Here is a 22,904-nt window from a genome sequence, read left to right as displayed (position 1 = left end):
CCATATGATCGTTGTCATCATATATATGGGAACATATGTTAAAATCCATTCAGTATGGATATTCATGGAAACAATGAGCTGGGGCAAAAACAAGGGGGTTATATTTTGGAAGGATTAGACATTTTTGCCTAAATATTTTTTTAAAAAGCAAATCCAGCCTGATCTTGGAGTTATACAACATCAGCCCACGTCAGGATTTGGATGGGAGATGTGAATCTATAATGTTATTATTTGGACAATAAAACCTAACAAAATCACCTCTGATCATTCCATGCCTGGGAAACTCTATGAAATTCTGACGGTCACCATAACTTGACAGGCAATTTCCTGGCACATACATGCATATACAGAATGCCAGATCTTGATTTATGTTGGAGAATGTGGTTATTGTAACAACTGATAGTTAAAAAAAATCGATCCAGTAGGAAGGGGGGTGTCCATTACTAGTCAGGAGCCCTAGAGATTCTAAAATATATTTGCTAACATTTGTCTGAGGTGCTACAGAGAGCTCCCCACAGACAACCAGAAAATGAAACTAGTATTTCCACTTGGGCCATGGCAATATATTCTGTTCAACAATCAATTTAATAGTTTCCCTACTTGGCTGATTTTCAATTTCAGGCTACTAGAACTCATAATAAATTGAATGTATTTGGTTTATATTTAATGACTTTCAAGGTTTGGTTTCAAAAATTACCAGAATGTTTTTCCTTACCCCCTAACATCTGTTTCATTAAAGTGCCCGGACCTTTGGCATAGTAAAAGTGGCATAAAGGCAGTTGGCTATGAAACAAAATATACAGAGAGAAAACTGATCAATTTTCCAAATATCCTGGCTCTATAATTTGAGACTGTGGCCATCATCTTCTTATAATAGCAAATGGGTTCAAAATAGGATGGTTACTATCCAAGCCATGCCAAGGTTCCTTGCTTCAAGTGGCAAATCATTGCTTTCAGCTGTGAGGGAAGAGGAAATCTTGAGGACAAATATTTTAGTTGGGACCTTCTGCCAAGGTTATCAGTTCTAACTGAGGAAAATGGCTATGTCCATTTTCCTCAGCAAAGTTCAGAGAGACTATAAACCCTACACATTATCCCAAAGCCCGCAGGTGCCAGCAATCCAAATAAACACAGAGCAATTAACAGAATTAACACAGCTTTAAATAGCTTGGCTCACCAGATGCAGAGTCCTAGTAGGGTTCCATAAAATGTAAAGTTATTAGAGATTAAACCATTAATCATCTGTTCAGAGACTGGATGCAAAAACCATTCCATCTGAAATGGCTAATAATCAGAGAAGGAAGCAGGGATTTAATGGGTGCAATTAAACCATACCATTTTTTCTGTACAGTGTTCTACAGCTCCTATCTCAATAATCCTGCTCCTTGTTCACTTAACTCCAGTTAGAGTTACAAAGAAGGAAAGGGTTGTGGCCAGAATATATACTTGAAACATGCAGCTATTGCAACCCTGGTTTATGCGGTTACACTTGAGGTGCATGTATGCCTGAGTGCCCATCTTGGAAAACTCTGGCTTCAATTCATAGAATCATAGAACCATGGAATAATAGAGTTGGAAGAGACCTCATGGGCCATCCAGCGCAACCCCCTGCAAAGAAGCAGGAAATCGCATTCCAAGCACCCCCGACAGATGGCCATCCAGACTCTGCTTAAAAGCCTCCAAAGAAGGAGCCTCCACCACACTCCAGGGCAGAGAGTTCCACTTCCGAACAGCTCTCACAGTTAGGAAGTTCTTCCTGATGTTCAGGTGGAATCTCCTTTCCTGTAGTTTGAAGCCATTGTTCCGCATCCTAGTCTGCAGGGCAGCAGAAAACAAGCTTGCTCCCTCCTCCCTATGACTTCCCCTCACATATTTATATATGGCTATCATATCTCCTCTCAGTCTTCTCTTCTGCAGGCTAAACATGCCCAGCTCTTTAAGCCGCTCCACATAGGGCTTGTTCTCCATACCCTTGATCATTTTAGTTGCCCTCCTCTGGACAGTGGACACATTCCAGCTTGTCAACATCTTCCTTCAACTACGGTGCCCAGAATTAGACGCAGTATTCCAGGTGTGGTCTGACCAAGGCAGAATAGAGGGGTAGCATGACTTCCCTGGATCTAGATGCTATACTCCTACTGATGCAGGCCAAAATCCCATCTCACTCGGAGCTTTTGGACACCCAAAGAAGTTTGGTGGCAAATGGGGACTCACCCCAGATAGTCCCAGGAATCCCTGGGGGTGAGTCCCCACAGGCCCAATACACCATTGGACCCTGCCCTTTCAGAAAGGCCCGGATCTAATGGGGTATCAAATTAATTCAGGACAAGACACGGTTTACCTTCTTTGTCCCAAATTAATTTGCTTTTACCTGAGGAGTTGTTTGGATGCCTCAGGTAAAAGCCCGACAGGCGTTGCTCATGTGGTGTTGCCCATGTGGTGACCTGTACCAACCCTAGCACAGTATTGCAAATGAAACACCATATAATTTGACAAAATTAACTATAAAAATCAGGTATAAATTAACACAACATAGACTGAAGTCAGCCTCCCTTGTGCTATTTCATGGATGAAAAATATTCATAAGGTTCTGTTTATCAGAATGAACACGAGCAGTAGCAGTAATAGTTACTGATATTACTGTTGTTTGTTGGTATTGGTTTTCCCCCGTTCAATTTGCGTAAGCAACAAGCAGATATTTGTCAGATTCCAGATTTCTCTGAATATCTAATTGTGCTTGAAGCATTACTAAGAATAATACTTAACAGCTACATAATGCTTTCCAAGTGTTCAGCTTTTCAGATGTATTATGTAAGTAATCCTTACTTCAGCTCTATAAAAGTAGGCCAGTAATATTATAATATGTGAACTGTTGCCCAGTAAAGGCCAGAGGCTGGGACTGAGGGAGCAGTGGCTTCCTTTACACTGTTCAGTGCAAGAATAGGCTTCTTGGTGCTCTCTTGACTTTTTAGTTTCCAATTCCCATGATTACTAGGATTCGAAGAAGAAGCATGAAGATTTGTCAATCTTGATTCCTTCTGCATTGTTTTATTTAAACTTCTACTTATTTCCATACCAAAGCTAAGTCAATTTGTGGATTTTGGAAAATTCTTTTTATAAAATTGAAATAGAATTATCTTCCATTTCCACTTGTCAAGTACAACTGTATTGAGAGGCAAAGAATATCTAAATGGGTTCTTTTCACAGAAAGTGTGTCTTGACAAATCAGGATATACTTTTTAGAAAATGGTCAACTTCCATAAAAACATTTTCCTTTCGAGACTTACTTACCATACACATATATCTACACATACATATACAAAAACTTCAAACATTTTTTCCTACTTAAGAAAGCACCTCTGCAAAAAAGTGATTTAAATGTAACATCTGGTTTGGACATTATTTTCACTTTCTTCTGCACATGATTTCCTGCTTTGGAAAGTTTGTATCAAAAAATAACTGAAACAATCTGATTACTAATTCTGAATTCTAGGAATTGTGGTTACCAACTCCTACTATAATGAATTCAGGATTAAAACAGTATTCAGTTAGTGAGATTTGGTTCACATTCCTGGGAATTAATTATATATGAGACTATTCACAACTTTAGCCATAGCATGCAATATTTATAAATAAATAACCACAGCATATAGGAAGATTCAAGATGGATGATAATTTTGGTAGCAAGGGGTAGATTTTAACCTCTTCCAAAGTCATGAAAATCACCTACCGAAGAGACAGGAAAATCTCCAAGAGCTGTCAGGAATCCATCAAAATCCATAAGGCTTCTAATCGGTCCTCCACCACTGCAGAGGTTTAGAGCCCCAGTGAGTCTAAACCTGACCAAGTAGTGATTAGTCCATGACAAAGGAACTGTGGACAGTCCCTCCACAATATCATCACTGTCATCCTGTCTCAAACAGAAGACCAGCTCTAAGATGTGTCCAGTGCTATGGGTGGGGCCAAAAACCATTTGAGACAGAACCAAAGTTGTCATGGCAGCCATGAAGTCCTGAGATGCTTCTGAAAAGATGGTCTCGGCATGAATGTTGAAGTCCCCCAGGACAACTACCCATTGGGACTCCAACATCAGGCCTGAGACCACCCCGGGGACTGTTGGTGTATGGTACACCAACAGAATCCCTGTTCTCTCTTGGCCACTCACCCTTACATGGTTGACTATGGGACAGGACACCTGGGTCAGGTGAATGGAATCCCGATAGATCACTGTGACTCCTCCTCCCCATCCCCCAGGTCTTGCATGCTGCTGCACACTGAAGCATGGAGGATAAATTGGAAGAGATTTATCCCCCCTACTTTATCAAGCCAGGTCTCAGTAATGCAGGCCAGGTCGGCATGTTCATCCAAGATTAAATCTTAGATGTCTGTTGTTTTCTCATCCACTGACCTGGCATTAAGCAGCAGGACTTTCAATCTGGGGGGCCTGCCATCTTGGTTACCCAGATTATTTATTGGGGGGAGATGGACCAGGGGCTATGAGAATTTTCTCACATTCCCTGGGCCACAGCAAGGTGGTGCCAAGAACACAACACAGCCATTCCAAGCTGCAGCGTGGCGTCCCCACCCAGGGCATGGTGTGCCAGCAATAGAAACAAGTTGGCTAGGACCTGGTGGTGGTGGCCAGAGGGGTCCCCCAGGAAGCATGGCACCTCTTCTAGTGGAGGAGCGAGCTGGTGATGGAGGTGAGGAATCTGGAGATGGAGGTGAGGAAGGTGGTGACCAAATGGTCCCTCAGGTGCTGTGTCTCCTCCGGGGGGTGCAGCGGGCTGGCAATGAAAGTGAGGGAGGCCACAAACCAGGTGTTGTGGTCAGATGGGCCACCAAGCAGCCTCAGAGGCTCAGCATCTCCTCCCTGCTGGTGGTAAAGAAGTGGCGGAGTATGCCCCCTGAAAAAGGCCTAACCGGCCCAAACACAAAAGCCGCCGCTGGAGCTAGTGAAAAGGGTAATAGTAAGGTCCAAAAGCAGCCATCCGCTGATGGTAGAAAAGCAATCTGAGCCGCAATTCACAAGTGAGGCTGAAGGCGGTGGCGAGGCAATGGCAAGGCTGCCATATTACCTAGAATTAAATTGCAATGCACAAAGTTGCCTTCCTTCTGGTAATATGTGTAAGGTAACCTTTCGAAGGGAAATTCATTTCAGCATGTGCTTAAATGCACTCTATATTTCATTGTTTTTTTTCCCTGATGGCCCTGGACTTCGGACCACCACTTTAAAAAAGGTCCTAGGATTGTATCCTGCCTCCAAGTCCTGTTCATGTCCTGTTTATGTAATGGCTGTTGCCATTTTTGGCATTTTATAAATGCTGAGTGCTTCTTTCTTTCTTTGTAGGACTGGGGGTTGTGGATAATGGTCCTAAGCATCTTTACTTGCAAATTAATCCTGTTGAGTACAGCATTGCTTCCTTCCAAATATGGAGTACACCGTTGCACCTTCACCTTGCTGCACTGAATGGCACAATTTTGGATGAATGCTAATTGCAATTAAACATGACAAAATAACAACTTCAAACTCATTTTAAATTGATTAATGAATAAATATTATTCATCACACACACACATTTACAATATTAGTAGTTACATTATTTTTCCAAGTAGCACCATTGTCTCCTCATTACCACCACTTTGTATCTGTGCTTTGCTTGCCACAAAATGTTGCATCATGCAGTGCTCCTAGGTATGCTTTCCCATTATTGTATTCCTCCTCCCTCCTATTTCCAACAAGATAGTCAGTCAATATTGCATGCTCAATTAGTATGTCCAATCCTTGCTGAGTTTTCAAGAGAAGTTCTTGTCCCCTCATTTTTCATCCTCTCCAAAGTGATTTTTGTATTCCTGCAGTCCTTGGGATTATGTCAGTGTTGCTGTTAGCTCTTTCATGTGCTAGTTCAATTTTAGTTAGATAAGGATAGGCATTCAATGGGTCAGCTATTACTTTGATCAACGTTCAGTAAACAAAAGATAAAACATTTACCTCTTTCAGGCAGCCCATGAAGTTATTGCTGATTGGAGAACCAGGTAAATCAGCTGTGCTGGGGCTGCCACCCACATAGAAGAAGTCATCTGAACCAAGCATGGTATAGTCCTCTTGTGTGTAGCCTGTGGTGGTAAGGATTCCATCCACAGAGATTGTCACCTGTTTGAAGGACACAATGAACAAAACAAAAAAGAAAGAAAAGAAAAACAAAATTCCCAGCAATGACCTTACAGTTCTTAGAAGAGTAAAACATCTCCCCTACTTTATATGCAACCTTTAGTACAAGTGTTGCTAAACTTTGCTTATTCTGTGTAGCTCAGATCCATTTTCTGGTCTGCCTTTTTTGTTTTTGCCCCTTCAGTTCAGTTCCTAAATCTCCTACTTTCTTAGTTCAATACCACTAAAGCCAAGGAGAGCTATTCTACACATCACAATACTTTCCATGTACTCAGGCCAGAAAATGGAGCTGCTTAGCTAAGCTAATTTTATGATTAATATGTTGTTATTGGTTGTGATTATTGTTAGTTACAAGAGTTAGTAAAGACACTGATGAAGACGAAGTTGATATATTTGATTTTGCTTCTTTTTTCTTTTTTTTTCTTTTTTGCTCACGGCACACTGACGGTCATGCATTCAGGGAAGGGGGGAGGGGAGGGGTCTCACTTTCAATACATTATGGATGAGCATGCTATGTACCTACAGATACACACACCCACCACCCAGCACCGCAAACAAAAGAGCAAAAAAAAAGAAAAGAAAAAGGAAATTGGAAATTAACATTATATACATTGAATATATGTATGTGTTTATATATTCAATTGTAATAATAGAAAAAAAAGAAAAAGGAAAAACCACATACCAGCAAGTGTGAGGGACAGAAAATGAGAGTTTGCAGAAAGAGGAGAAAATGGCAAGCGTGCACAGACACCATACTTTGACACGCTCATGCCAGTGATACTCAAATCCCAGAAGAACAGAATGAAAGTGTTAAGAAGGAAAGAGAGAAAAAGACTGAGAATAGAAGGGAGAAAGAAAGAGAGAGTGACCCATTTTTCACACTTGCATGCAGTCATAAAAAAATTCAAACCAAACCAAAAAGGAAACCAAGGCAGAAGGGGAAAAAAGTCAAAACCTTAAAAGAAAAGTTTAAAAAAAAATCCAAACCCCATTAACACATGGAGGGTGAAGGGAGACGGAAGGGGAGCAGGGGAAAGAAGGTAGTGAAAATGATGTGCATTTGGTTTAAAGCTGGTATTAGTAGCTTGGAGAAGTGATGGAGGAAAAAGAGTGAGACTTTTAGTGTGGAAACTGTGGTTGGGGAGAAGATAGGGTTTAACCAGGTGTGGACATGCCATGCAGTGTAGGTACTGAAACAAACAACCGGCTGAGCTTCTTTTGGCCATGGTAGGTGGAGGTCAGAGAAAGAGAGAAAATATATGGGGAAGCTGGCAGGAGGAAGAGGTCAGAATGAAATGGGGAAGAAGAGGAAAGCTCTGGCCAGTTTTGCCTACAACAGCCGTTGCCACAACAAAAGGATGAGAGGGGAAAAGACCGGTCTCACCACAACAAACTATAAGCCCTGACATGATTGTTAAGCTACAAAACCTTCAGAAAATCCAAAGAAATGGAGAGGCAAAAAAAGAGCATGAAAGAAAGAAAACCAGAAGGAAAGAGAAAAAACTTTATAAAGTACTGAGGGGGAATTATTTCTCAGGGAAACAATATGTGAAGTGGAGAAGCCAATGAAGAAGATGAAACCCCATTTCCAGAACTGTTGTATTTGTTTGTTTGCTTCTTGGTTTTTTCTTAAAGAAAATATTTGTTTTTTAAAAAAACAGAAAATAAAGAGGAAGAAAAGGTGTTTACAGCAAAATCAAAAGAAAAATTGAAAGGGGGAGGGGAAGTATAAAAAGGAGGGGAAAACAGGACGGGGGATGGAGAGGTAAAGGCAGGTAACACACGGCAAACCCAAAAAAAGAGACAATAAGAATGATATCTACCAGACAATGTAGTTTGTTTACCATAGCGTGTCCAATGCCTGAGTGCTTTGCGGAAAAGGGGGAAGAAAGGAAATTAAAAACTTGTGAACAGAACGATTGTTAATTAAAATAACTAAAAGCAAAGATGAGTCGTTAGGGTGTTAGTACATTAGTTGGTTAGTAAAAATGACACATTGCATGAATGGTCTAGTGTTAGTCTTTCAAAAAAAGGTGTGGGGCACCCGACACACACAGAGTGAGAAAGAGGACAATATGAGCAGGACTGTCTGGGAAACCATGCCATATAGATTGTTAGGAAGAAGAGAGCTGCCTACCATTCCCATTCTCCTGGAACTATTTCCTGCCCCCTCCCATTTAATTACCCCTCCCCAAAACAAAATAAAACCTTGGATTAAATTTAAAGAATATAAACAATACTTACTTTTCCAAAAGCATAATTCCCATCTCTATCTCTCCATCCCACATAACAAATATATACCACCACAAGAAATACCAAGCATATTCCATCCCACCACCCCACCAATCTCTATCTCCTTTAGTTATTCCAATAATTGCTATCTACAGATGCTCCTGAGTTATTCTAACCAACCGAGTATATCTCCTAGGTGCAAGCTCTTGCTTGACAATTCCCTGGGGATGTTCTTCCCGTCCCTCAATTTCCAGATTTCTCTCTAACATAGTTTGATTCTTGGCTCTCAGGAAAGACATACAGAATATGAAAGGCTGGACTAACAGAGACAACGTGTAGCTCACCTGTAATACTGAGGAAGGTGGGGAGAAGGTTGCCTAAGCGTGGAAGGCATGATGACTTCTTGTATCAGGCATTTTGGAATAAAGGGAGGGTGGTTGATAAAATTTAACATATGGGAAAGGTATACCGCTAATCCTCATTGGTAAGGTTGCAGAACTGGCTTCCAGCACCTAAGGCTCTACGGGGGTGCTATTGCTTAGTGGAGAAACAGACAGGTACACTTCTGATTCTTAACAAAAATGCCATGGTTGATTGACTCTAATATAGATGTTTACTAATATGGTTGTCTATCTTTTTAAAATACTTTTAAAAAGATAATCCTAACCTATTAAAGCATTTTTTAACAGGGCTACTCTAAATTAAACTTTGCCATGGAGGCTGCAAATATTTCACATTTCATTCTTCCTTACAGTAATTCAGTTAGAGATTGAAATAATTTGACAGGCACAATCTGAGGGGTCTTCTACATCAATGTTGTCCTTGATAAATGGGAAATAACAATGAGATTTTCTCATGCCTTTTAAGTGTTCCTGATTGGAAGATGAGAGCAAAGAGAGGAAATATTGTTATCTCTGTAGGGAAGAGCTTCATGGGGAAAAGATTCCATGGAGTGACATCATCTAGACCAGTGTGGTCTGACCTTTAGTTACCTGAGGGCCAATCAAACTTTAGTATAGGAATGCAATAGCAAGAGACATTCCAGAAAGAAAATGAATTACATAATTAATATTTAATTACATAATTAAAATATTAATATTTAATTACATAATTAAAATATTTTTCCAGTAAGAAGGGCAAGGGCCAACTAAAATGAATTGGTGGACCACGGGTTGGACCACACTGATCAAGACTATGGCTGAGCTAGATCCAGATACTTTATGTGCCAGGATATCTTCTCCTATTCTCCTATTGTTGGGTGATTTTAATAGCTATTCTGGTCTCATTGACCAAATTTTATTTATTTATTTGGTGTTTTATTTGCTTTGTGTAACTTCTTAAATACAGGTTTGATTAGATGTATTTGTTTTGGGGGCTTCTATTTAGTATTTCATCATGTTTTCCTTTTTCATTTCTATTTATTATACCTTATCCTTTCCATGGCTGTTAGCATTCTTGAACACTATTTGATGGAAAGGCACAATACAAATTTAACATTGCCTATTTCCAGTAAGTATTGCAACATGGAGTCACCATGTGCTGATTTCCTTTCCATTATTTTTGTTGATGGAAATTAATACTTTGAGAATCCTCAGATCACATACTTCAGGGCATGTCAGAAGTGCTCTTATTCTTCACTTGATGAGGGGAAAGGTACAGCAGAGGAAAAGGTTATTAGAGATTATGAAGAGTTATTGTCAGAGCTGAAACAGGACCTAATTTTTGTGTATTCTTATTTACATGTATTTCTGAGGGTGGGGGCAGGGGCACAGTTATCCTGTAAATAATGTTTCTCTGAAAGTGCTGGTGAAAGATATCAAGGAAAAAAAAACAACTAAATGAGCTAAGTATAAGCTAAACTACACCTATGACTGTATCAAATGATAAGGCTTTTATTGACTATAATTTCAGGCTGTACCATATCAGGTTATAGATGCAAGAATTAGATGCCCGAATGCCTACTAGGGATGTACAGTGAGCCTTTGGTATTGGCTTGTGTTTGGTTTTGGCACCCCCTGTAGATACCAAAATCTGTAGATGCCCAAGTCCCATTATATACAATGATGTAGTAAAATGGCAGCCACCTATATATAATGTTTAGCAACTCAAATGAGAACAAGAGAGAGTCTGAGGATCTGTGATATGGTAAAAGGGTATGCCTACAAATCAGCGTAACTCTTGCTGTATGGTAAAATCAATTGCTGTTTTGACTTTTTTTCCCCAAAAATATTTTTGAGCTGTGGTTGGGTTGAATCTGTGGGTGCAAAACCCATGCATAAGGAGGGTCAACTGTACATCCTGTCATAATTTGTCACTGTATATGAGAACACTGGTAAAAAAAAACCTGTTTACTCTGAGCTGGCATGAAACATCAGCAAGGGACCCTGGGACTGAGTTTTGTGAGAAAATGCAGGATATAAATAAAGCTAATTGATTTTTTTAAAGGGGGAAAAGGCCCTTGTAACATTTATGTTTTGGGTGTTTAGAGTTTTATGTTTTTAGCTGGTTTTAATATTTTGATACTCTAGTTACCTTTTAATATTTGTATGCTGTGAATTTTTATCTATGCTTGTCTTAACTGTTGTAAGCCACCTTGAATACCAAACTGGGAAAAGGTGGGATATGAGATGATGATGATGATGATGATGATGATGATGATGATGATGATGATGATAGCAACAACTAGTATTAGTTTCATCTCATAGGAAATCTGCACATTTTTGTGACAGGTATTTATTTATGTGCAGCCAAAGTGCCTATTCCATGGGTGTCTTGTCTATACGTTCATGTGTGCATGCATGCTCACTTTATGAAAAGGAAAAGGGCACTGGCTTTACACAAAGACAGAAATTTTGCACATGATGTAAGGAAATGGCATCTCAGCCTCAAGGTGTAGGTGAAATATCTTAAAGAGCCATGTGTTATCTCATAATGCTATGGTAGCTAGGCAAAGTTAGTATCTTGGCAACTGCAATCATCCCTAATTGGTTTAGAAACAAAAAAATCTCATTCACTGAGCAGGATGAATGTTGGTTCGCAAAGGTCCTGGTGTGCTAGTTTCCAATGTGCTCGGTATTTTGTCTCCATGCAACAACATTGATCTCACACCTGAAGTCTGAAGAGATATAGTTTGCTGAGTGCTGTTACATGTTATTTTGGAATGTATATACAGTCAGCCCTTTGTATCCATGAACTCTGTATTCACAGATTCAACTATTCATGGCATGATATTTTTTAATTTTCAAAAGTACATCTTGATTTGTCATTTTATTGAAAGAACCCTATGTTACTATGGCCTTGTAAATAATGGAAAGTTTTTATCTATGGGGTTCCTGTAACCAAACCAAAGTAGATATCAAGTGGAAATATCTTTGCCTTATAAGAAAATTGGAAAGATCTGTTATAATCTCCGCTCATAACACTAATGCCTGTTGTCCTCTGTCCCTGCATTTTGTACAGGCATCTCTGACATGCCAGGAAGATTAAATTTTTTGGGACACAACTTGTCACTGAAGACTGATTCTCACCCATTCCAGGAAAAATAATATACTTCATTAAACAAAATGGTCAATGAAGCAGAGAGGATTTCATAAAGTAACCATTCTGAAAATGTCAAAAAATGAATAAACAAGTTATATTTTAAAATTGCATTTTGAAGCTGACAGTCCTTTGCTAGGCTGCTGAAAATATTTGAATGAAATGGCATCATTAGCCCATCAGCTGAAAGAGGAATTAAATCTGCATCTATATATGATCCAGGGAAAATAATTAAAAAAGCATTGCCTTCAGTTGCAACCTTGCAGTCCTGTGTCACTTTGAGCAGAATTGAGTGTGACACTACTGCTTGCCCACAAATACACCAGATTTGCTGAAATGAAAAATCATGTGTGTGTGTGGGGGGGGGGGGTAGAGAATATTGTACTGTACTGGAAAACTGAGAAATGTTATGAGTAGTATTTATTTTAATATATAGCAGGAAAATAATAGAAGACATTAAAAAGCCGTTTGGGAATCACCGTATCTTCCTATCTGCATTTGTAAAACAACATATTAGATAGGGAATCTGGTATTTTTAAGTTTAATAAATTAGTCCACTCTAAAAAAATGCTTATAAACAATCTTCTATTGGACAAAATGTATCAGCTGCCGATATGCCCCTCAGCCCAGTTCAGAGTGCTGGACTTGACCTATAAAGCCCTAATGGTTCTGGTCTAACTTATCTGTCCAAATGAATTCAAAAACTAAGTAAAAAAAACCAACAACTGATTATCCTTATTTTGTTCTGACCTCTAAATGAAATCTAGCATTTACTTCACTTATGAATGTATGCAATAAATTACAGTCATATTAATTTGGTATCCCATTACAGTTGTTTTATATCTTGAAAAATTGCTTATACTCATCCATACTTTGAAATTATGGCAGTTGTTAGACTCAACTCTTAGGTCACATGTGATCTATCTCAGGTACTGAAATTGTGGAATGTTGTAAAATGTAATTTTAGACAATCCTAAAATCGTAAAATTTAATTTAACAACATGCTAAAGTTGAGTATCTGCCACTACACTTGGAGAGGGCATCTAAAAAGGTAAAGAACCCCAATCTAAATCCTATTATCTTTCACTGTTATAAGTAAGATGGCTGGATACTAGAGACTTGGGAATTTATTTTGTTTCTTCTGCTTATACAGATGTTGTTCTTGTTCCATAGCTGAAGTCTATAATGGATGTGGCCCAGTCGCTAGAAGGTTTGTTAGCATTCAGAATGAGTATTCCTAAATGTCCAGAAACTCTCTCTCCAAGTGGGAAAAAGGTATGTGTGTAGGACTGCATAGGCAATTATGCATCCACTACTATTTTTTCTTTAAATACTGAAGTGCATATTATGCATTGCAATAAGAAAATTAAAAGTAAATCAGTTCTACAAACGATTCATTCAAAACTATGTACCACATGGATACAACTTCAAGTTTTGGTTTTTTGTTTTGTTTTTTTCGTGTCAGGAGCAACTTGAGTCACTTCTGGAGTGAGAGAATTGGCCGTCTGCAAGGACGTTGCCCAGGGGATGTTTTTTGATGTTTTTACCATCCTTGTGGGAGGCTTCTCTCATGTACCCGCATGGAGCTGGAGCTGATAGAGGGAGCTCATCCGCACTCTCCCCAGGTGGGATTCGAACCTGGCAGCTTACAACTTCAAGTAAAATAATCATATGTATCATACTTGGAGGACTGAATCATTCAAGTGTATCTCAAATGATACCAAAAATGTTATAGCTGCACCTTAGAACCTACCAATCTAACATTCTGAGAAGAAATGAGAATTTAATTGCTTATTTTGCTTAAGGATGGCTGACACTGGGAGGCTGTGGAAACTGAACCTAATTATGCAAGGAAATGCCCATGGGAAAAAAGATTTTCCTGCCCCCCCCCCCCCAACTGTGAATAATGTCCTTAGGCATGAGGATTATTACTCTCTATTAGCACAAGCATTCTCCAAAGGCAGCTTTTTTTCAGCCCGTAAAGTTGCATAAAATGATTGGTGTTAACATTCATTTGAGCAAATAAACAGGCTATATTTTGCTTATTTTAACAAGTATGGGTTGGATTCTAGCATTATTTTTTTAAAAAGCAACTATAAAGTATTAATTTGAAAGAATCACAGATTACAAGCCATTTGTACCCATCAATAAGGCCCCAAGTAGTTTACATACATATTATAAAGCTCATCAGTCATACAGCACAGGGACCCAAGTGACTTGATATATTTCACCAGCTTTCAGAAACAGGGTATTTAAATTTATCTTACCTATTAAAAGTTCATATTTATATTTCATAAGAGAGAAAGGTTTCAATATTTCAAGGCTGACTGTCCAAGTGAGTGTATCACCTGATGGAGCTGTCTGCTTAGAGAAGGAAGAATTGGAATTATGAAAAGACAAACTCAAAAATTAGGTGAGAGGAAGGGAAGGGGATCTTTAAAGGTGGCCTGGGCTAGTATGTCCTTTCTTTTTCTGAAGTCCTCTCAGGGAAAAGTGGAAAGTACAAGGGCAGCAGCAGTGTAGACTCATAATGCAAACCAAAGCAAAGAAATAAGGAGATCTGAAAGAAGTACGTCTAGTTAAGTGTCAGGAGCAAAAGGTTAAAATAAGAAACTCACACATAAAAGAAAAAAAAGGAAGGGGAAGGTAGAAATAAAGACTAGTATTGGCTCAGTCCACTGGGAAGTTCTCTCACACAGATTGTCATAAAAATCACTTGCTGAAATGCCATCCACTGCTAGAGATTTGCATTAGGAGAACATCCAAGTGGATTGGACCCCATACAGAATTAGAGTAATGACATCATGGAAATGGTTAAATCAATTAACAGGACATAAAGGAGAGAAAAGGGAGCAGATAAAGCGGCTGCAGAAAATAGTCTCCATTCCTACTGTAATTAAATGCAACAAGAATATTACTGATAAGATTGAAATGTAATTAAGGAAATAATAAAAAGAGAGAAAAGGAGTGGGAAAGAGCAAAGAAAAGGGAGATGAAAGTAAAGTTAAGTCACAAAATCATATTGTTAAATCAAACTGGGGAGGGGAAAGAGAAAATTATTTAGTGGGAATGAAGATATTGCAGTGTGGCTAGGTTATAGTAAATTAATGAGCACTTGTTTTCCTTCCAGATACCGAAAAAGGTTAGGGTACAAATGCTTTGCTACTCCCACCCAAGGTCCTATTTGCCTAAAAACTGCCCTCTAACGACCCAGTGATCCCAGTTGTGATTCACTAGAGAGGAGCCTTCCCAGCCTTCCCTCTCTTTCCCCATTACCTGCCGTAAGTTGCGAGTCACTTTAACGTCGTGCCACTGGTTGTCATTAAATTTGCCACTGACTGGCTCCACAATGGCCTCAAAGGCTCCGGACCCCAGATTAATGATCAGCGAGACTGCGCCATCTTTCAGAGCCAAGTTGACGTAATCAGCCGACTTGCCCGTGTGCAGGATAAGCCCATTGCGTTGCCATGTCTTGAAAGAGAGAGTGATCTCATCACTGCTGCTTTGAATTGGGTTCTGGGAGAGGTCGTAGCACAGGTATTCAGAGCCACGGAAGGTGGCCACATTCTCTTCTCTCGCTATAGAAGGACAAAGAGAAAGACAGTAGGTTGGTCAATGCTATCAAATATAACAATAACATTTTTCAAAAACTCTTCTTGTGTGCAATGGCTGCCATTGCAGCAGTGAAGACTTTTGTAGTTTGCCAGAAATGTTTATAGAATTGAATCCCTGAAAGATCTGCTACATAGGATGATGTCTTAAAACAACATATCCATCTAATTCAGACTAAAGATTTGTACCCAGAATTTGAAGTATGGAAGGCAACCTTTTGCATGCTGAGCACTCACCCTATCATTGACCTATAAATTTTCCCCATATGTGTGACCCATTTTCACTCCAGTTCAGCCTAAGTAGTAGAGCAGTGCAAAAATTCAGACATGGGTCATAAGTATTTCAGCAAATTTGTACTTACGATGCAATTTACAAACCCAGAGCGCCCCCCCCCCCCAAAAATGCAGACCAATCAAAACACACATCTACAAAAATTTTGGAAGGTCACTTATTTTCATATGACTAGCTTTTCTCCTGATTTTTCATATGACTAGCTTTTCTCCTAAATTGCAGCAGCAGCGACCCATCCGGAAGCCCCCTCTCTCTTCATTCTGAGAGGGAGATTGATCAAGGTATCGGGTGCTCATTTTTGGTCTGTTCTCCAATGCTTTTGCATGCAGCTGCCAGCTTTTTAGCCTAGCAGTCTAGCAGTCACAGCCAGCCAGCCAGCCAGCCAGCAGTCAGGCACTGCAGCCACAGCTTAGGAACTCTTTAAGATCGTTTTCTTTGTATGTGTGTGGGTTTTCCATTTACTAGGATTCATTTTGGGGTGGGGTTCAGTTTATTTTATTTATTTACAGTATTTATATTCCGCCCTTCTCACCCCGAAGGGGACTCAGGGCGGATCACATTATAACACACATAGGGCAAACATTCAATGCCCATAAACACATCAAACAGAGACTGAGAGACACACGCAGAGGCAAGTTAACGTTCTTCTGAGGGGATGTTCGATTCTGGCCACAGGGGGGAGCAGCTGCTTCATCATCCACACTGACGGCACTTCCTCATTCCAGGTCGTAAATTAGTTAATCTTGCCTCCCCACTTTTTATAAGTGGTACCTTATCTCCTACTTGATAGATGCAACTATCTTTCGGGTTGCTAGGTCAGCAACGAGCAGGGGCTATTTTTTATTTTTAATTGACGGGTGCTCACCCCGCCACGGGCTGGCCTCGAACTCATGACCTCATGGTCAGAGTGATTTAAGGCAGCTGCTCAACAGCTGCGCCACAGCCCGGTCCCCTTAGTTTACTAAGGATTCATTTAGAGAGTGACTTGGCCAAGGTGCTGAAATTGAAATAAACCCCTAAAGGTCACTGGATATGAGAATCTTTCTGAAACTTTTGAGGAATTATGCCCTGGTTATGTTGTGTCATTGTAGATAAATTCAAGGGAAATGCTCTTGTAGTTTTTTAAAATGTTATTCTTAAAAACTTTTAAAATTTCCCAAAAATCAGTGGATGAGTGAAATGTTCTGAAACATGAAGAGCTTTACAGTGGTAAAGTTTCATCCTGATGCCCATACAATGACAAAGAAATGAGTTCTGGAAGTGTTCCCATTGGCACAAATGGGCGGATTAACAAAAGAAAATATTAATGAAATTTTAGTATGTAGAATTTGAAACAAAAAAGACCCCTCAAGACAGTTTAGAAACACTTATGAAACAAAACAGGGGGAAAACTAAATTTGTATTTTGAAATGAAATACATTTTTGGCATTTTGCACACCTCTACTAAGTTCAGAATAAGGGACTTGTAGTGACCAAAATAAAAAAATCTCCTGTTAGGTCAAAAGTGAGCTTCTCTGGCCTTCTAGTTGTCCCTGGCCTTCTCGGTGGTGGCTCCTCGGCTGTGGAACTCCCTCCCCAGTGACATCCGGCAGGCTCCATCCCTTCTGGGTTTTAGAAAGAAGGTGAAGACCTGATCCTGCCAGTTGTGTAAGCCACCCTGAGTCCCCTCGGGGAGAAGGGCGGGGTAGAAATATCGGAAATAAATAAATAAATAAACTTCCATAACTCCCACTATTGAGTATGCTGACAAGAGCTGCAGGCCAAAAACACAGTCAAAATCATAGTTGCCTAAACTAGACCACAGGTATGGGATATTTGTACTCCTAAAGAATTCAGTCCCATGTACAATCTATCAGAATTGTAATCCTGTGGGGATAGGGTTGGAACAATGGGAGATAAGAGATAAACAAAAAGTCAAGAGCAATTTGATATATAGACAGGAGACTTTTACATGCACACACTAAAAAGAACCTGAAAGTATCATAAGCTCAGGATATTGCCCAAGAAGTACAGGTTTGTTGCAGGATTTTTAAAGTTGTTAAAACCTTTACCTTAAAAAGATTGCCCTTGTCTCTGATACTCTACAAGGAGGCTCCCAAACCACCTGGTATTTTGAAGTCCTCGAAAGGACTTACAAAAATTACAGGGCAGGCTTAAAATGGAAATTCAATCCAAGCATAGCCAAATTTCACAGGAGGGAACTCGACTTGGAATATTACTTTTAAATGCAATTATTTGCTCTTTGCTCATTTTAAAAATGACTTGTTGTTGTTATTCGTTTTTGCTACAGTGCCATATTAATTGGCATTGTATTATTGCATGACTAACATGTTACTTTTTCATCATCATCACTATTATACTTTCAAAATAAAACCTTATCTCAAATCCTCTCGAATGCTTCTCCCACTATGACTTTAGGAATAATTAGCTAATAAATGTAACATTTACACTGAAACAATTAATGGCAATGCCAGCAATTATATTGTGGGAGGCGAAGCAACTCAATTCTGCTTTCATTATGTCAAAAGTAATGCATTTACATAATATCAGCACTTGTAACACATTACTTCCTATTTTGGGAATGAATTTAAAGTGATTGAGCAAATTATGAGGAAGGAATCATTGCTACACCAGCTAGTGGTCATAAGTAGTACTGTATAGTCATGTATAAGTTGACCTCATGTATAAGTCCCTCTTCATACATGCTTCCAGAATTGCCACAAATCATGGCAAGTCTGGTAGTGCTTGTTCAGGGGTATGGGGACCCTGTCGCCGCACACCCTGCATTGCCCAACTCACCCACATCCCCATCCCATGGGTGGGGGGGGGGGGGGAGAGCATCCACTGCCTGGCTTTCTTCTATTGATCCAAGGCAATATGGGAAGCCTCCAGTGTTGCTGCCATGCCTACATGTACTGGTTCGCCTTCTCCTTTACAATGGAGCCCCGCTGGAAGTCACAGTGCATCATGAGATGTAAGCCAGTGGGCTTCATCATGAAACAGAAGGTGAACTGGCACATGCCGCTGATTTCGCCTTCATCTGATGAAGTCGTAAGTCAAGAGCTGGGTTGGGGTCAAAATTATGGATTTTGGTATTCCCTGTGGATATGTCAAGAATCACTCTGCAAAGAAGGGAAAGCACCAGTCCTGTTTCAGGAGACCAGCCAACCCTGGCTGCCAACATTTTCCCATCCAAATATTCAAAAAGGTCATAAGCAAGAGACAATAGAAAAAGTGTTTCTTTCAGGTTCTCTTGGAATGGCCTAAGCTCTCGCCTTTTGCTACTTTACACACAGAGAGGATGATTCCCATTTGATAAGAGCTAAGGTACAGTATTCATAGAATCATAGAATCATAGAATAGTAGAGTTGGAAGAGACCTCATGGGCCATCTAGTCCAACCCCCCGCTAAGAAGCAGGAAATCGCATTCACTTTACAAGTGGCTAACTCAACCCAGGTTTTTGGATTTCTAGAGTATATATACGTATATAGAGAAATACTGCAAACCATGATGTGAGGAGAAGATACAACTCCAAATAAGAGGATGGTAAGCTAGGCCATTAGTTGCTTTTTCCTACACTAGACCAACACACTGGACGAAACTAAAATTCATCTTGTCTTTATACTACGGATCTGTAACTTCCACATTTCCATGTTAAAACATGTAGGTTTACCACTGTGAACTCCTGGTTCTGACTTACAATTGTCATTGCCTTTTTTGTACAATGTTTGCCATACAGTTAGGGGATGGATGAGTAGCAAATGAATGAAAAGTGAGGAATGTTATTCTGAATCTACTCTGGCAAATTCACCAGAGCAGTAAAATGAGGCGAATTCAGATCTTCTGATGCCAGCCCATGACTAGCAGGCATCTTAGTTGTTGTTTTTTTTGTTTTGTTTTTTGAGACACAGAGTCTCTGAGTTTTTTCTCTCTGAAGAATGGCAGGTCTTCATTTAATCATCTAACAAAGTATGCAAAGGAGGGAAATTTATCATGGGTTAGTTTTATTGTGAAGTCGACATTGTCTATGGAATCGTCTAACAGATAACTTAATGTAACTAATTAACTGCTTTTGACAAATTGTTCTTTAGCCACTAGGGTTTTTTTTTAAAATTGACTAATAACAAAATATCAGTTATCTTGATGGAGTTCTCCTTGGTTTTAATCCATTAGTTAAAAAAGCATACAGTCAAAGATGACTATGCTACATTATAGGATAAAGCTAAAAGAATGGAGTATGGAACCCAAGATATAGGAAAATAAAAGATAAAGGTGAGGAAAGGACTGTTTGGCAGTAGTCGTGGGTACCAGTCACAGTAACCAAAGGATTTTCTTAATTTCAGTGGAATCTGCTGAAGAGGAACACATTCATCAGTCTCATAGACTGAATCCAGAGTAAGTTGTACTTAGGTACTACTGAAATTGATAGAATTAGTATTTTATTTAAGTGTTGACAATTTCACTGGGAGCTAAAGAGAACTAAACCTGCACTCAGTGGAGAACTGGCTGTCTTCACAATGTTTCTGCACTTCCAGTGAATAGTGTGGGTTATGCTAGGTTAAGCTGCCTTTGCTACACTTCAGGCAAAATCATAGGATACTCCATAGTCTGAAACTTTGGAGTACCCCATAGTTTTGAGTCATTGTGGACAGCTGGATCAGATCCAATTCAGACTGATCTGCTGTCCACATGGGACAATGCTACCATCATTTCCCCCCTATGATTATCAGTGCAAGAAAAAGGAAATGGATCTCGTCTATGTCACCACAATCACCACTCCCATATGGCCACAGAGCTACATACGAGCTATGGCTGTCATTGGCACTCCATTCTAACCTCTTCAGAAGTACCAGCATGATCAGGATGAAGGTGGGGAAATCTGGCCCCTCCTTCTTCATAGTCATGAGGGCACTTCTGCTGATGGAAACGGGGTGCCCACAGTGACCAAGAGCTAAAACAGAACTGCAGCTGGCTGAGAACAGTGACAGTCACACAGAAAGTGAGGTGATGTCCAGCACTCACCATGATTTCTGCCCAGATAAACCATGTGGACTCCAACCTGCCACTGCAGATGGTTCAAGAGCATGTGTGTAGCCACCTCCCAGGCTGGTTTGGAGCATTTCTGCTCTGGACTGGTAATGATGTAGTAAGCTCATATCTGAAGAACTCTGTATATGAATTACTCCATGGTACAAAACAGCCAAGCTTAGTCACATTGCTCTCTGAAAGAGCAGTAATGTTTGTTCCAATATTCTTTTATCAGGAATAATTTTATTTATACACTATAAATATGCACTACATGCAAACTATATACAACATACAAATATATGCAAATAATCAGTGTATGCACATGCTTTTGTGTAACCCAACATACTGTCAACTAGTACATGAGCTGCTATTAACATGTTATGGTTGTTTATTTATAGATATCCTACCTTTCATCCAATAATAGGTCTAAAGGTGGCTAAAAACATTTTTAAAGCAATACATATTTAAAAACTGCAGCTATCTGAACCAGAAGAATGACTGACAACAAAGCTGAGGCACTGAAAGCCAAGGACTTAATGGCTTTCCCTTTTTCCTCTCTGCTACATTAATTTCCTGGCCTAGTTGATTCTGATCCAAAGGAAGGAAATGTGTTACAATCAACTCAAACACATGCTCTATATACCTGCAGGTAGTTCTGATGAAAGACTAAAAGTCTGAGGTCAGATGTCATATGTAGTCATTATAACAGAGCTATTTCCCCACGACCAAAGATTTGTGAAGCATTACATATACATTTAAACAGCTGGAAAGAGGGCAAAGTGAATGTGTGCTCAGTAAAGTTATATTAATAGGACTCACAACGTCGGCTATTTTAATTGTATTTAAGTGAGTTATTCAATGCAATTCTTCAAATGAATTTTAGGGTATGAATCTCAATATTAATTCAGACAAATAATTACATCTCAGGCTTGTTAAATATACCAGACAATACATGATTGTGGATATTTCAGACATGTGACCAAAGTCTGTAGTTTGATACATACTTCAGAAACTTTTCTAGAAGCAATTTGGCTTACTTTTGTGTAAATATGTTCAGGACTGTGCCATAAGAACCTATCCTGATGAATGACATACCCAAAAAGCTGGACAGAGGAGAAGGGGTGTTTCTGTTAGTTCTACTGGATTTCTCAGTGACTTTCAAAACCAAAGGTGTCAAACTTGTAGTCCTCCAGATGTGTGGGCCTCCAATTTCCAGAAGCTCTAGCTAGCTTGTACAGTGGCAGGAATTCTGAGAGCTGAAGTCCAATAATGAATGAGGGCAAACAAACTAGTGTGCCATGTGAACCCATTCCTTGAGATTTAAATAAATAGATATCAAATCTGACTATCATAACATGTGCATCCCTATTATCATAACATACATCCCTATTATATCACTGTACATGGGGATGATTTTAGAAAATTCAGCAGGTTCAAAATTAAAGCCAAAATATTGATTGAGGTGATTTCCTTTTTTAGAATCCATGAATTATTTCACATTTACAACAAATTGCGGTTAAAATATTTGAATGTAGAGAAAGTGAAACTGACAGATGCCTTCATCCTGACTCCCAATTAATTGGTTTTCTAAAGGAAGGCATGTGGCCTAGGCGGAAGAACTGGCTTCCAGTCTGAGAAACAGAAGTATTTTTCTGCACTGCTTGTTTATTTATGGAGTTGACCACACTTCACAGTATGCAATAAATGGTAACACAACTGATAAAAACTGACATTTTCTATCTCATTCTAACCTGCCTCTCAGTTTTACTTGTAGACACAGTGAGCTGATGATTTTTAGAAAGTTATCAATGACTTAGTAACCTTGTTATTAAACAGTAATAGCTAATTTCAGATTTAAAAGGTATAAAGTACACATCACAGCAGCAAGGGCTCAAAGTCACAAGTGATTTATTTGTGAGCACTGTTCTTTTTATTGCCCAACATAAAGGAAGACACAATCCATAGATCTTCTAGACAAGGATCAAAAACAAAAAGGCATCAAGAGACTAGCGCAGAAATGGCATTTTCTTT

The 22,904-nt window shown here is 39.4% G+C and overlaps 1 protein-coding gene across 35 annotated transcripts in view; it reads right to left on the bottom strand.

Annotated features, from left to right (window-relative positions):
• The window catches only part of nrxn3 (neurexin 3), a 1,581,531-nt gene that overhangs the window by 1,161,202 nt on the left and 397,425 nt on the right, over nt 1–22,904 (bottom strand). For 27 of the 35 annotated variants that reach the window (XR_010002008.1, XR_010002009.1, XM_062967917.1 and 24 more), the window contains 3 exons: nt 15,218–15,519; nt 8,017–8,040; nt 5,993–6,154 (listed from right to left, as the gene is read on the bottom strand). Coding sequence is in view for 33 of the 35 variants with exons in the window: in XM_062967917.1 (XP_062823987.1) it covers nt 5,993–6,154; nt 8,017–8,040; nt 15,218–15,519 (488 nt within the window). In the remaining 2 variants the exon portion in view is untranslated. The remainder of the gene's footprint in view (nt 1–5,992; nt 6,155–8,016; nt 8,041–15,217; nt 15,520–22,904) is intronic. The other 8 variants (XM_062967952.1, XM_062967956.1, XM_062967935.1 and 5 more) reach the window with 1 other exon arrangement.

The sequence above is a fragment of the Anolis carolinensis genome, chromosome 1 (assembly GCF_035594765.1).
Source record: "Anolis carolinensis isolate JA03-04 chromosome 1, rAnoCar3.1.pri, whole genome shotgun sequence".
In the NCBI taxonomy this organism is placed as follows: Eukaryota; Metazoa; Chordata; class Lepidosauria; order Squamata; family Dactyloidae; genus Anolis; species Anolis carolinensis.
Note: the sequence above shows the minus strand (reverse complement) of the source record. Positions and strands in the feature narration are given on the sequence as shown.